The sequence below is a fragment of the Mus caroli genome, chromosome 8, assembly GCF_900094665.2.
Source record: "Mus caroli chromosome 8, CAROLI_EIJ_v1.1, whole genome shotgun sequence".
NCBI lineage: Eukaryota > Metazoa > Chordata > Mammalia > Rodentia > Muridae > Mus > Mus caroli.
The window spans coordinates 21,853,695-21,868,256 of NC_034577.1; the positions used below are offsets into that span (position 1 = coordinate 21,853,695).

At 45.1% G+C, this 14,562-nt stretch overlaps 1 protein-coding gene across 1 annotated transcript; it reads right to left on the bottom strand.

Moving 5' to 3' along the window:
* Positions 1-1,428: 1,428 nt before the first annotated feature.
* On the bottom strand, positions 1,429-11,996 carry Chrna6 (cholinergic receptor nicotinic alpha 6 subunit). Its single transcript, XM_021170442.1, has 6 exons — positions 11,676-11,996; positions 9,989-10,128; positions 7,573-7,617; positions 6,572-6,681; positions 4,719-5,697; positions 1,429-2,725 (listed from the first exon to the last, which is right to left on the bottom strand). The coding sequence occupies exons 1-6, from the start codon at positions 11,752-11,754 to the stop codon at positions 2,594-2,596; spliced, it is 1,485 nt and encodes a 494-aa protein (XP_021026101.1). The 5' UTR covers positions 11,755-11,996; the 3' UTR covers positions 1,429-2,593.
* Positions 11,997-14,562: the final 2,566 nt, after the last annotated feature.

A 14,562-nucleotide genomic window follows, 5' to 3' on the forward strand; every position in this document is an offset into this window, starting at 1 on the left:
AGAGAGAGAGAGAGAGAGAGAGNGAGAGAGAGAGAGAGAGAGAGAGAGAGAGAGAGAGAGAGAGAGAGAGAGAGAGATATTTTATCTCTGTGGAAGACTGACTGACTGGATGGCTGACTTGCTCAGACTGGTATAATGCACATTGATTAGCTAGAGAGGTGATTCTGTTGTCAAAGCACTTAACTATACAAGGAAGAAGACTGGAGTTTGGACGCCTGGAACACAGGTAAATATCAGGTGGGTATGGCAGCTTGCCAGTAACCCCAGCCTTAGAGAACAGATACGGGTCATCCCTGGGTCAAACCGGTAGTAGACTAACCAGCCATATTAGTGAACTTTGGTGTGACCGAGAGGCCTGCCTCAGTGAACAATGTGGATAGTGACCAAGGAATATTCTAAAAATTAAAAGTCTTAAATATATATTTCAGAGTTTATGTCATACTCCTTTATAGATTTACAGTCCATAATTTCTTCTGTTATTCTGAATAAATGTTGTGATGTCCTTCCCACCCCCAAACATGGTACACTTCCTTTTAAAGGTGTATTGCTAGCTTGTTTAATATAGAATCTTTTGATAATTGCTAGGTAATTTCTATGAATCTGAGCCAGAAAGTATGAAGTATTATCAAGCATTAAAAACATTTAAGCATGATACATTCAGAGGTGTTTCCTCTGGCCCCTGCTTAAGGTCAATCTTAACTTTCTTTATTAAAATGCAATTCACAAAATGTGTATGCTAACATTTGATGGAGAATTTGTTTGCACAGCATATGAGGAACTTCTATAGCTCAACAACACAAATGTCCTAATTATATATATTAAAAAAACCCAAACCAATAACCCCACAGGCCACATGGTTGGCCACCCAGATCTACAGAAGGATGGAGGTACCCCCCAAGGCATCTACTTGGTGTAGCTAGATCACGATTATAGCACAGGCCAAGGTGGCTTTCTACCTGCAGAGGACTTGTGGGAAGTTCTGTGTTCTTAGCATCCCCGAGGATCTCAGAGATCCGTTTGTATATTGTCCTGTATGAGACAGAGAACATCAAGCCACCCATCATAAAGCTGTCCAGTGAGAGACATTGCTCCCTCTGCAGCCTTATCCTGCAAGGGTACCAGGTGTCCCTCTCTCAAGGATGACATTTCATCACCCAGGCCTTGGCAAATGTTGTTGACATTGTATTGAGACACCAGGATTAGAAGGTAAAACTGAATCATGAAATTAACCATACACACGAATGAGGACTTGATAGGAGAGAAAAACTGGAACTGAAAACAGTTCCCCCCCCACCCTTTTTTCATGAGCAGCTATCTAATACCTCTGTAGGCTGTCACAGTCACACAAACGAGTAATCGGAGTGGAACACAATGCAACTCCCCCTGTTCTCCCACTCGGAAAAAGAAATGGCTCCAAATGGCACACGATTAAAATTTCATATCGATTTTATTTCATCTCCATGCAGTGAGCTAGTGAAGGGCTTGTGGGAAAAAGCTACACAGATATCTATTTGAAACACAAGAGTGATTTAAGTTTGCCGGATTAGTTTCTCCTATTTGGGTTGCTCTAGCTATATCCTCTACTACCTGATCCTGTGGCTCTTTGCATATACGGCTTTTCTAAAAGGCTGTAACTTTATAAGGGAAAGACTCTACGTAACCCCTTGTAGCACCTAGCACAGTACTGGAGCCAGCCAAATGTCCTGCCAGAACAATACTGCTGTAGTTTGGATCAGCAAGGACAAGTGCTAGAGACTGATTCCTCCACACTATCAGGAGGTAGTGGAGCTTCTAGGATGGAAGGTCTTGTAAGAAGACATGAAGTCATTGGGCCGTGACTGTGAAAGGAATATTGGCACTCCAGAGCCTTCCTCTCTGTTTGCTTTCTTTGTAGCTATCTTTAAGTGGGAAGCCATCCTCTTCTAGGCATGATGCTCTGCCTCATCAAAGGCCCAGAGGCAATGGGGCCTAGTGATCATGGGCAGAGTTCTCTAAATCCATGAGCTCATATAAACGTCATCCTTTTACACCTATCATCTCAGTGGTTTTCACACGGACAGAAAACCAATTGCACCACGAATTGAATAGTCTGCTAAGAGAGATGCTATCTGCTTTCTTCTGTGACCATTGCACGTGTCAGATATGAGTGTGAGCTACATCACAGGGACATGCATAAGAAAGTAGCAGACAGGTGTGTTGCAAGTGTCAGCAGTGTTCTCGAGTTTCTCGATAGCCATACACATCACTTGCAATAACCAGCAGGAGCTTCGGATACAAGCCTTTCAGGGTGGACTGACTCTGACTATGGGGCCTAGCTCTATAAGGGACCATTTGTGCTTCTTGAAACAAAGAATGCAAATTATAGAGAAGCTGACTCAGTCCTCCTAGCCTAGGACCACTGCCGGCTCTGGGCTCCAAGATGATAAAACACCCAGTGTAAGGAAGACACGTATTCAGGCTCCTAAGGCTGCAGCAATGCCCACTCCCTTCTTGTCTTGGTTTAGGAGACGGTGTAGTTGCCTTTTTCTTGTGGGGACTAGTTCGGAAAAAACACAACATCTAAAAGATTCAGAAGGTAAAGGGACAATACCAATTAAGACTTTCCTGTGTTCCCAAGCAGTGGCTGCAGAAACAGCCCCACAGTTCCAAACACACAGACAATTATAAATACCCAGAGGAAGACCCTGTCCACCACCATAGCCATGTATTTCCAGTCGTCTTCTACCTGAAATGCAAACAAAGGATCAAGGCTAGCTTTAAAAACCAAGACTATAAGGAAACATGCTATGTTTTAGGAATATTTTTTTCCTCCAAAGCATTTTCTCCAATCCTTTCAAAAAAACCGATTATTGCTATTATGTTTGCCTGCCTAACTGCCTGTGTGTCCTATGTAGGACTCATTGTCTAAGGAGGGCAGATGTACATCATTGGGGACTCACTAGGCTATGAACTGTGTCAAAGACGTTTGTGACCCTTTGCCTGTGATAAGGGTCCTTTCTTCACTCCAGGGACACTCTCCACAAAATATCTGCTTGAGAGTCAAGCTCTTGTCACGTGTGCACCGGGAGAGCCTGGCTGTTTGGGGGAATCTGAGTGTGAAGCAAGTGAGAGGACAGGCTGGAGGAGGTGGGGTATGGTGGAGGATCTCCTGCACAGGACTAAGCAGCCTCTAGGCTGCTAAGGGATGCTAACAGGGAGAGTTTATTGCACATCTGGAATCTTTCCAATTTCAAACTTCTAGCCTTCTGCTATGGTCTCTGTGGGTTATGTATTACGAGACCTGCCTGGCCTGATAAATCAACAGTAACTGTATTGCCTACATTCTAAAAGATGCCATCCTGGAGGTGAGCTCACTGGCCATTGCTCTCCTGTGACATGTTATGACAGGCATTCTCAGTGTCTCCCAGTGTGGTTTTTTGGGGGTGGTGGTGGTGGTGGTGGTTCTGATATTCTTTCCCTATGAGTTACAGATGTTGGGAGCTATAGTATGAAGCATCTCCAGACATATGACGAGTGCTTTTGGAAACCTCAGTCAAGTGGTGATCTCCTTATCTTTGAGCACTTGCTTGGGGTAGGAGGAGCCAAGCTCTAGGCATTAGAGTGTGGGACACAGGCATGAGCACATCTTCAAGATGCCTTTAACTCATGTCTGGGTCCACCTCTAGTAGAGGAAGTGTGACGGGAGCTGCTGACTGCTAAGGGGCTCACATCTTTCACCACTGGGGCTTCAGGCACCACAGTCAGTTCTTCTTTTCCTTGGGCTTTCTCAGTAGCTGCACATATTACGAATGCTAATTATAGTCCCCACAAAACTGTTTTCACGGGACTGTCTGCCTGTAGTTTCTGGGAACCTGCCCCCAGTTGGTTCTGATTGGTAAATAAAGATGCCAACAGCCAAAGCTGGAGAGGACAGGGAGAGGTGGGATTTTAGGAGTTCTCAGACTGGGAGGAGTGGGGGAGAAGGAGGAGGAGGAGGAGGAGGAGGAGGAGGAGAAGGAGGAATGGAGGAGGAGAAGGAGGAGGAGGAGGAGGAGAAGGACCTGCCGTGCTGGGAGAGTGTGGAGGAAAGGTGAGATGCTAGGCCTGAGAAGACTGCAGGACAGAGAGACATGGCCACCACTTGAAGTAGCCGGGAAAGCATGGCCCAGAGGCTGCCCAACTGGGTCTAGGGCAACCAAGATAGAACATAGAATTAGTAAGTAATAACTCGGGATTGTTGGCGGGAGGTATAGTTACAGCATGGAGGGTAGGCAGTGGCCCAGCTATTGTGCTGTATATGGCATATTAAAACACAAAGACTGTGTGTGTGTGTCTTTTATTTGGGAACATAAACCATTAGAGCAGGTAGCAAGCCCGCCACTGGGATTTTATTAATAATGATTTCTACAGTCTCCCTTCCCACCCTCACTTTGTCAGTGTTCGATGCATTGGAGGCTTGTTCCTTGAGGCAGGCTTGTCCCGCATGTGCATTGTGGATAGACCTCACCGTAAGTAAATGCAGGCTGAAGATTTGTTGTAGGGCTACATATATCCTCTCACTATAGCTCCTTAAACTTGAACCCAGGTCCCTCAAGGCTTCATGATAATAGAGCTGGTCTTAGGTGACAGTCCCTGACTGTTCCACATATGTAACTCCCACTGATGCTCTGACTACTCTCTAAAGTGCCTGTAGGCCTGCTAGGGGTGCAGCTGGCTGGAGAAAAGGGCTCCACTTTTACCTCATTTGTTTCATTGTGGCTCTTCATGTTTTCTGCTATGAATTGAACACTCTCGATGACATCTTCAACATCGGGCGAGTGCTCTGAATTCTCTGCCACCCACCGTGCAGGCTGCTGGCTTGATCTTCTCTTTCCAGGTGCTGTATCACTTGATTTTTGGCAGTGGTGGCATTCCTTTAGAAGTTTGGGTTCTCCTCGATGAGTAAACATGACCTTGGCAGGCCTCCTGCTATGGCTTTTGGGGTCCTTAACACCTCCTTCCTCCTTTGTTTTGTCCAGAGGCCTCCTCATCATCAGAATCGAGGGGAAGGCCTGAAGGAAGATGGTCTTCACCCACTTGGGCATGGTATGCGTTGCTGGGGTCCTGTAGTGTATGTTCAGCACGAACACGGTCACCACAATGGACAGCGTGACAAAGATCATGGTGAACAGTAGATACTCACCCACCAGTGGGATCACGAGAGATGTGGATGGGATGGTCTCTGTAATCACCAGCAAAAAGACAGTGAGAGAAAGCAGAACAGAGATGCAAAGAGTCACTTTCTCGCCACAGTCAGAGGGAAGGTAAAAGACCAGCACCGTGAGGAAGGAAATGAAGAGGCAGGGGATGATGAGGTTGATGGTGTAAAACATGGGCAACCTCCTGATGTAGAAGGAGTAGGTTATATCTGTGTAAATCTCTTCACAGCAGTTGTACTTGATGTCATGCTTGTAACCAGAGGCGTCGACAATTTCCCATTCACTGTTTTCCCAAAAGTCGTTCATGTCCACTTTAGAGCCAATGATGAGAAGGTCGATTTCTGCCTTGTCGTAAGTCCAGGAACCAAACTTCAGGGAGCAGTTTTGATGGTCAAATGGGAAGAAGGTGATGTCCATTGGGCAGGAGCTTTTAAAGATGGCTGGCGGGGTCCAGGTTATCACACCGTCATACTTAAGAAGAGCTTTGGTCTTGCCTTCAACCTGGAAGTCACCAACAGCACTGGAAGTGAAACCATACACCGTTAGCAGCACTGTGTGTCCCTTTGCTGTGGGTCACCAGGGCCAAAGATTTTGAAGACCAAAGTATGGATACTTCAATCCTTCTTAGAAGGGGGAACAAAATACCCATGGAAGAAGTTACAGAGACAAAGTTCAGAGCAGAGACTGAAGAAATACCATCCAGAAACTGCCCCACCTGGGGATCCATCCCATAAACAACCACTAAACCCAGACACTATTGAAGATGCCAACAAGTGCTTGCTGACAGAAGCCTGTTATAGTTGTCTCCTGAGAGGCTCTGCCAGTGCCTGACAAATACAGAAGTGGATGTTCACAGTCATCCATTAGACAGAGCACAGGATCCCCAATGAAGGAGTTAGAGAAAGTACCCAAGGAGCTAAAGGGGTTTGCAGCCCCCTAGAAGGAACAACAATATGAACTAACCAGTAACCCCAGAGCTCTCTGGGACTAAACCACCAATCAAAGAAAACACACGGAGGGACTCTAGTTGCAACCCCATCTAGTTGCATATGTGGCAGAGGATGGCCTAGTCAGTCATCAATGGGAGGAGAGGCCCTTGGTCCTATGAAGGTTCTATGCCCCAGTACAGGGGAATGCCAGGGTCAGGAAGCAGGAGTGGGTGGGTTGGGGAGCAGGGGGAGAGGGGAGAGGATAGGGGATTTTCTGAGGGGAAACTAGGAAAGGGGATAACATTTGAAATGTAAATAAAGAATATAATATAAAAATAATATAATTAAAAAAGAAAGCCAAAAAAGTTTTCTTGTTAATAAAAAAGAAAACAAAAAAACAAAAAACAAAGACAAAAACAAAAAACAAAAACAAAATCGACTGTGAATCTGTCTAGATGCACACACTTGTTATACAGAACGATGTCAGGCTTCCAGATGTTGTCTGCTGGAACTCGAAGTGTCTCAATGCCATCATACTCCGTTGGATCCCAACGCAATCTGTAGTCCTTCCAGATCTGAAAGAAGCAGCGCTTTGGTTTTTGTGGTGGTAGTTTTACTTTGTTTTAGCATTTGTTACATTTGTTCTTTAGCAATTTCATGCATATAAACTGGGCATTCTGATTAGTTCCCAGCTGCCCTCTCGGAAGCCATCCCAACCCCGCTTCCTCCCTTCCCCACTACAGACCCATTCCAATTTTAAAAATGGATACGAATCCCTTTAGAAAAGGGATTCATAACTTCCTCCAAGTGTTTATATTGGTTCCATATTTTTTTTTATGAAAAGGTAAGATATTTTTGACAAATACCTCAATTTCTATCAAAAGTAGGGAATTTAAGTAGCATGGGGGCTAAATAGCTGAGCTGATTTTGGCATATCTATAACATGCTAACTAGCTAAGATTTCACGTTGTGCTTCATAGACTATATTCAAATTGGAGTGGTAACTCATTTTTACCGATAAAAATCCTCCTTTGTAGGCACGAGGATGAATCTAGTACAAACATGGTGTGAGGTGTACATCATTCAGACTTTTAAGAGCAGAGAAGGTATGACTTATAAAACCCTGCTGCTGATTATGTAACCTGTGTTCTCCAGACCTCAGCTCACTGCCTTCCTGGAGCTATCAAAGAGGAAAGAAAGCACTGGACTTTGTATCAGTAAAGTGATACAAAGAGAACTGGGAGCTTAAAGTAGAAAGGCCAGAGGGCTACATGTCCGACACCAGGCTTTGCCCATGTGCTGCCTGTATTAATATAACTGCAACCAGAGCTGACCCAAGGACTAGGAGATAGCAAAGAAAAGGATGTTCTTTATCTCCCATAGGTTGGGGAGCGAAAAAGTTAATGCAGGTGGCTTTATCACTAAGTGGATACATTCTGCCGCCATTCAAAGGGGAAGAAACATACGTGACGCAGCCACAGATTGGTCTCCATAATCTGGTTGACTTCATCCTGGAATGAAGAAATAATATTTTTCAGTCTTCTATGTGCTCGCTAATACAAGTCTTAACTCGAGAATTATATCTAAAAATAGACAAATCTAAGTTATCCGTGCTAATGTAGTCAGACATGAAGACTGGGAGACTGCATGAAAGCAATTTAACTGTAACAGAAATCCGGAATTTTTCCACTTGTCCCTGCTCTGTTGACTTAGAAATGACATATGACCTTAAAATACTGATCAAAGATCATTTGGATTTCACATCCACTGTGAATCTTTTCTCACCGTGACCTTGGTCCATAAAGCCTCCTGGATGCATGAAAGTTAACAGGGAGGAGGGCAGAGGTTCAGGGACGACAGAGGGGAGAGTCCTGTAGGTGGCGACAGGTACTTACTGTTTTTATCTACGCCCCATGGCCTTTCCTCAAAGAAGCCTGGGATGTTCTGTGTGCATTTGCCCTGGGATCCAAACTGAAACAGCAGTTTAGTTCACATGCAAGTTTGCCAGTTGAAACCAGGTACTCACTCCCTCTGTGTTCCCTTTCCCAGCCCACGGGCCCTTCAGTCACAAGGGATATTCCTACTTACCCAGTGACCACTGTGTTACAGAGTTCCACTCAGTTACAGAGTGAAGAAAGCTCCTGCCTTCATGTGCTCTTAGCTGTTGTGGTTGGGAAGACACAGAGCTAATAATAAATGTGTATGCATGCGTAAAACACATCATGATATAACAAGAGAGGTGGAGTGATTCCTGCGTGCATGCACACATCTGCTTAATATACGAGTCAAAGGAGGCTTCTTTGAAGAGTTACTGTCCAAGCAGCCCCTGAAGTGACATAAGGAGAGTCAGGACAGGTGACAGGTCACAGCATAATAGCTTGGGTATTAATAGTAGGTTCTTAGCAGTCAGCAGGAGATTCCAAAATCTCATTTCCCAAGATATCTGAGGCCCCTGTAGAGTGAAGGATCCCAGCCTGAGGTTTCTATGTAGGGCTCTGACAGTTGCTCTCCCCAGTCCACTGAGCTGTTCCCTGGGCTCCACTCCTTCTCCCCGTGGTTACTGCTACCCACCCTGGAGAGGTCCAGAGACTGTGCCAAGCTTCTCCCTGCCAGTGGGTCATGTGGAGTCAACACAGGCTCTGGGATTGGTAAAGTCAACAAAAAGACTTAGGAAAATGGGACCTGCACAGCTTCCCAGTGATTCCCCTCTTGATTAGGGCCCTCTGGTATTGAGTCACCTTGAATCTGTAGGGTCTAACAGATGCTGGGTAAGTATGTACTAGCTGTTGGTCAAAGCTGGATAGGCTCTACTGCCTCACTTCTGTGAGGTCTTAGAGGTAACTGGCCTAAACCTGTCATAGTCTTCAAACCCTGATTTATCTCTGGGTGAGTTCGGGGAGTTGACACTAATTATCAGTACCATTCTTAACTGGCCTGCCTTCCTTGAGACACTTCCACAGGTTGGATAGGCTCCATGTGGTGTGTATTCGTGAGGAATACACAACCTTGGAGGTGTTAGAAAATGTCATGGGTCAGGACCTACTCTGGAAAAATCATAGTTTTCATGCAACTCCAGACCATTTCAATGGACACTGAGCTCAGTGAGCCCTGATGGAGGAGGAGGCCAGAGACACACAGTACCGCACCACATTGTTGGAACCATTAGCCTAGACCTCTTTATTAGGAAAATATTAGTTGACACCCAGGTGAACAATTTTGAATCACGGTTTCAAATGCACTAGTTTCTGGAAAAGTTGCAATCAACTGGCAGACATGGTGTGATGGTTTGTATATGCTCAGCCCAGGGAGTGGCACTATTAGAGGGTGTGACCTTTTTAGAGTAGGTGTGAACTATAAGACCCTCATTCTAGCTGCCTGGAAACCAGTGTTCTGCTAGCAGCCTTCAGATGAAGATGCAGAACTCTCAGATCCTCCTGTACCATGCCTGTCTAGATGCTGCCGTGCTCCTGCCTTGATGATAACGGACTGAACCTCTGAACCTGTAAGCCAGTCCCACTTGAATGTTGTCTTTATAAGAGTTGCCTTGGTCATGGTATCTGTTCATAGCAGTAAAACCCTAACTAAGACACATGGCTTAGAAAGGGTATTACACATAATTCACCTCACTTTGAGTCTCTCTTCCATTGTCTTCACGTCTTTGCTTCATAATCTGACTCTGAAAGGATGTCTAGTGAAGGATGTCTAATCATGCAAAGCCTGAGCAAGGATGGCATGATGTAGGGCCAGGAAGGTCTCTTCACACATAATTTTGCCTTCACGTTAAGTTGTATGATAAGAGTTCTGAGCTTATCAGGTACCCAAAGTGCAAGAATGTTGGGAACTCAGCCCTCTGGGAACAAGGCAGGAGTCTGAGGCACTCACCACATTGGCCAGCTGCGTGATTGCCAATTCAAAATGTATCGTGACGGGATCGGAGACATTCTCCACTGGCCGGATGAAGCGGTTGTAGTGAGCAAACAACGTGTGGAAGAGCTGCTCTTCAGAGGCACAGCCTGTACTGCCTGTGTGGCCGGACACAGGAAAGCATTAGGAAGGTGCTGTGGGGCTCTGAGATGGCTCCTCTCCTGGTCCCAAGCCAAGTGTCTTAGTGAGAGAATCTCACCACTGTACCAGCTAGGCCTACTCTTACCTGTACTAGGGTGGCTCGATCTCACCCCTTTTAGCCTTGCTTGCTTTGTGTCATTACAGATAAAATAACTACATAGACATCTCAGAACTTGGATAATGTCCACAAAGTGATCCCGAGGAGACTGCCTGTTGAAGCCAAGGGTGCTGTAAACGTCATGGGATAGAAAGCCAAGGGGAAGGATATTTTTATGTTACTAAACACAAATCCAGCTGGGATTCTGGTGGTCTGTCTATCACTGGGAAGGCATTCTGCTGGAACCCTCACCTCACCAATCAAACACAGCATCTAGTCATTGCCTCGATCTTCAAAAGCTACACCCTTTAGAAAACACTTACTTTGGAATCATGCACTTTTAGACTTGTGAAAAGGGAAAGTTCTTAAAGTAAATTCACCTATCCTTTAAGAGCAATTGGAAATTGGTTCTCCCTACCCTCTTCAGCTATTAAATTCTGGACAGCAGTGCTACCCGAGTCTCCACTTCTTAAAGAAAGCATTCGTTTCTTTCCTACAATATGCACGACTCACTTCTCAACACCTCTACTGAAATCCTTTCCTAAAGTTTGTTTTGTACAACTTAGACTTGACTCCATAAATATTATTCTCAGAATTTACCCAGAGAGAGAGAGAGAGAGAGAGAGAGAGAGAGAGAGAGAGAGGAATGAATGAGCTTGAAAGACTGACAGGCAAAATGGATAGATAGTAACTGCTCTTTTCCTCAGTGAAGCTGCTTTATGCATTCATTTGGAAGTGCTGAATGCTGGGATAGCAGCAGGAAAGAAAACTTTGACATGTCGTCACCTGTCATTCTCTCCTGTGTAACTAACAAGGATGAAAACATTGTTTCAGAAGATAGTGAGAAGCTCTCCTGGCTGTTGCTACTGTTTCTTCTCTCTGAGGCTCTGGTGGAGCTCACCATCAGCACCCCCTGAAACCTCATAGCGAGATGTGTGCATGTGTGCCTGTTCTCGTGTGTGTGTGTGTGTGTGTGTGTGTGTGTGTGTGTGTGTATGTGTGCTCAGTGCAGCCGCCAGGTCTGAGCCAACTTTTAAGACAGGAAAGTTCACTCTTAGTAGACAATAAGACAGGTTTCCCAAGTGAGGACATTGGTAGGACTCACAGGCTGACTAATAAGTCCCAGCTAACAAATTACCGTAAGTAAATGAAGCATATTGGTAGCATACATGGCTACAAAAGCAGGTGATTTTGTATGCTAATTGGAAAAGCATATTTTAGTTGGAGAGATGAAATATGACTTATACTGTATTTCAATGTTTTCCCTACCTTACTTTCCAAATCATATCTGTTAGGTTAAGCCTAACTAATGAAAGTCCTCTAATTATTTGGATCCAGACAAGATGAGAAAGAAGAGGAAATGCACACTACTAATTACATTCCAGGATATAAGCTGTAATAACTCACCTTTAAAGAGAGCCAGGAATCCACATAGCCACAGACACAAACCCCAGTGAAGGTTTCCCCTGTTCCGGCTGTTCAGCATGATAAAAGCTCTCTGAATTCCGATTTCCACACGGAGGGCTGTGGAAAACACAGCCGTCAGTCAGCTACCAGAATCAGATCGTGAAAGCCCCAGGAAGCTCCTGGAAGCCCACACAGATCTTCTGTGAAGTGAAAACACGGGATACCACACAGCTGCTCCCTGCATCCCAGGCTGAAACAGATGTGAAGGGCAAGGGAAGCCAACACTGCTGCTTCCCTCGGCTGGCTGTCACATGTCCTGTCACCCTAGACCTCATTGCAGGGAAGGTGAAGAGAGGCAGGCTGAGACACTAGGCAGACAGGCAGGTCCCATAAGAGACCTGCAGTCTTGCCTACTCTCAGGGCAGTGGTTCTAAACCTCCCTAATGCTGCAACCCTTTAATACCGTTCTGCATGTTGTGGTGACTTCCTTATTCCCCAAGGATAAAATTAGTTTGTTGATACTTCATAAGTGTAATTTTTCTACGGTTGAGAGTCATAATGTAAATATCTGTGTTTTCCGATGTCTTAGATGACCCCCGGTAAAAGTGTCATTTGACCTCAAGGGGTCTGCTGCTTTAGTGGGATAATAAGCATCTTATTTACTTGGCTCCCATTATAGGAAAAAAAATCATGCTCATTCATAAAGGATATCCACTTAGTTTGCTATTTCTCTGAGCCTTAGCAGTTAGGAATCTGTCTGAAATATTCTGAGTTCCCTGTCTTCAGTTTTCTGATGCCAGCTCTCCAAGTACCTCACTTTTCTGAGTGCTGTGACCCTGATCAAGAGAAGAGGTCAAATGTCAAAGACTTAGGGCAACAGCCACCGCTGGATAGTTTCCTGTTTGATTTTCTGGGGTTGATTGGGTTTCTGGCATTCCCCCTCTTTTCTTTGTAGCTGTGGTATTAATAGGGTTCTGGTTAACTGGGTATTTGGTTAGATTTCAGCGCTGCTTAAAGAGGATGCAGATAGTAAAATGGAATATCTCAATATTCTCAGTCCAAGAGTTTAGGACTTCACTTCAAATGCCATGCAGTTTGCACATTGACAGGGTCAGAGGACCAGTCTCCCTCCAAGTCCTCTGGGCTGGCTGGCTTTGTGTGTCAGCTAGACTCGAGCTGGAGTTATCACAGAGAGTCTCTCTTGAGGAAGTGCCTCCATGAGATCCAGCTGTACCGCATTTTCTCAATTACTGATCAAGGAGGGAGGTCCCAGTCCATTGTAGGTAGTGCCATCCCTGGGCTGGTAGTCCTGGGTTCTATAAGAAAGCAAGCTGAGCAAGCCAGGGGAAGCAAGCCAGTAAGGAGCACCCCTCCATGGTATGGCTGTATCAGCTCTTGCCTCCAGGTTCCTGCCCCATGTGAGTTTCTGTCCTGACTTCCTTTGATGATGAACAGCAGTGTGGACGTGTAAACTGAATAAACCCTTTCCTCCCCAATTGCTTCTTGGTCATGCTGTTTTGTGTGGGAATACAAACCTTGCCTAGGACACCCATGCTTGATGGAGTAACAGGCTGGCTCCTTCCAATCTGTCACCTTGCATGCCATTCCAGTTCACCCTTAGCAGGGAGGCTCTTGTCTCTTCCTGAAGTGCCACAGAGTTTCCAGAGAACCTAAGGTAATACGAACATTTTGCTATGATGGGTCTCATACTCTGAATCACACGGGTTCTTTCCCAAAGAAAAAAACATTTTAGCTGCTGAGTTTCTAATGGGCACACATTGTAGTCTCAAGAGAACAGTGCTTTGAAATGCTTTCAAAACAGTGCCTGGGGGCTGGCAAGATGGCTCAGTAGTTAAGAGCACCGACTGCTCTTCCGAAGGTCCAGAGTTCAAATCCCAGCAATCACATGGTGGCTCACAACCATCCGAAACGAAATCTGATGCTCTCTTCTGGAGTGTCTGAAGACAGCTACAGTGTACTTACATATGATAAATAAGTAAATCTTTAAAAAGCAAAAACAACAACAACAACAACAACAACAACAAAACAATGTGTGATTTCCTGGCTTACCCAATATTTCTCTTCACTCCAGCAAGTTGTTCTCCAGTCACTAATCTTTCAAGTGGGGAGCAAGGAACTTGGGTTTGTGGTTAAAGCCCTTTTTCATACTCAGGTGAAAAGAAAACAGAATTGGTGTATAAATTCCCTGGGAGTCACAAAAGCATGAAATGGCAAACCCTGGAGCAGGGTAGTCACATCTGGTTTCATTCATTATCCTTAGGCACATCACATCATCCCTATTAAAAAAAATAAAAGTAATCTGAAAGCCAAGGGTGTCCTTGAGTTGGGAGAACACTTGCCCAGCAGGCAACAGGCCCTGGATACAATCTGTAACCCTGTATAAACTGGGTGGGGTGGTGCTTACCTGTAATCACAGAAACGTGGTGTTGGAAGCGGGAGAGTCAGAAGTTCAAGGTCATTCTTTGATACACAACGAACTTCAGGCCAGCCTCGGATGAATGTAAATGAAGCTGTGCCTCACTAAACAAAAAGCAAATAAAACAAATAAATGAAACATTCCTACCTGGGAATTGTGATGTACTCAGGAGGCCAAGGGAAGGAAGGTCTTGTGTTTGAAGCTAGCAAGGGCTACTCAGAGTCTGGGATGAGGGCTGGGGAATACAATCAGAGGTAAAATGCTTGTCAGTGTTCCACAAGCCTGGGTTCCATCCCCAATGAGGGAGAGAGAGAGAGAGAGAGAGAGAGAGAGAGAGAGAGAGAGAGAGAGAGAGAGAGAGACAGAGAGCCAACATACAACATAGAATAGAATGTGGTCTCAGAGCTAATGTATTAGAAAATTGAAAGGTAAGTGCTTCAGAGAGTAATT

Coding starts and splice junctions, on each gene's coding strand:
- Chrna6 (XM_021170442.1), bottom strand. CDS start 11,754: ATGCTGAACAGCCGGAACAGGGGAAACCTTCACTGGGGTTTGTGTCTG. Junction 7,618..9,988: donor TCACGCAGCTGGCCAATGTG/GTGAGTGCCTCA, acceptor TCTTCATTCCAG/GATGAAGTCAACCAGATTAT. Junction 6,682..7,572: donor CCAATCTGTGGCTGCGTCAC/GTATGTTTCTTC, acceptor TGCTTCTTTCAG/ATCTGGAAGGACTACAGATT.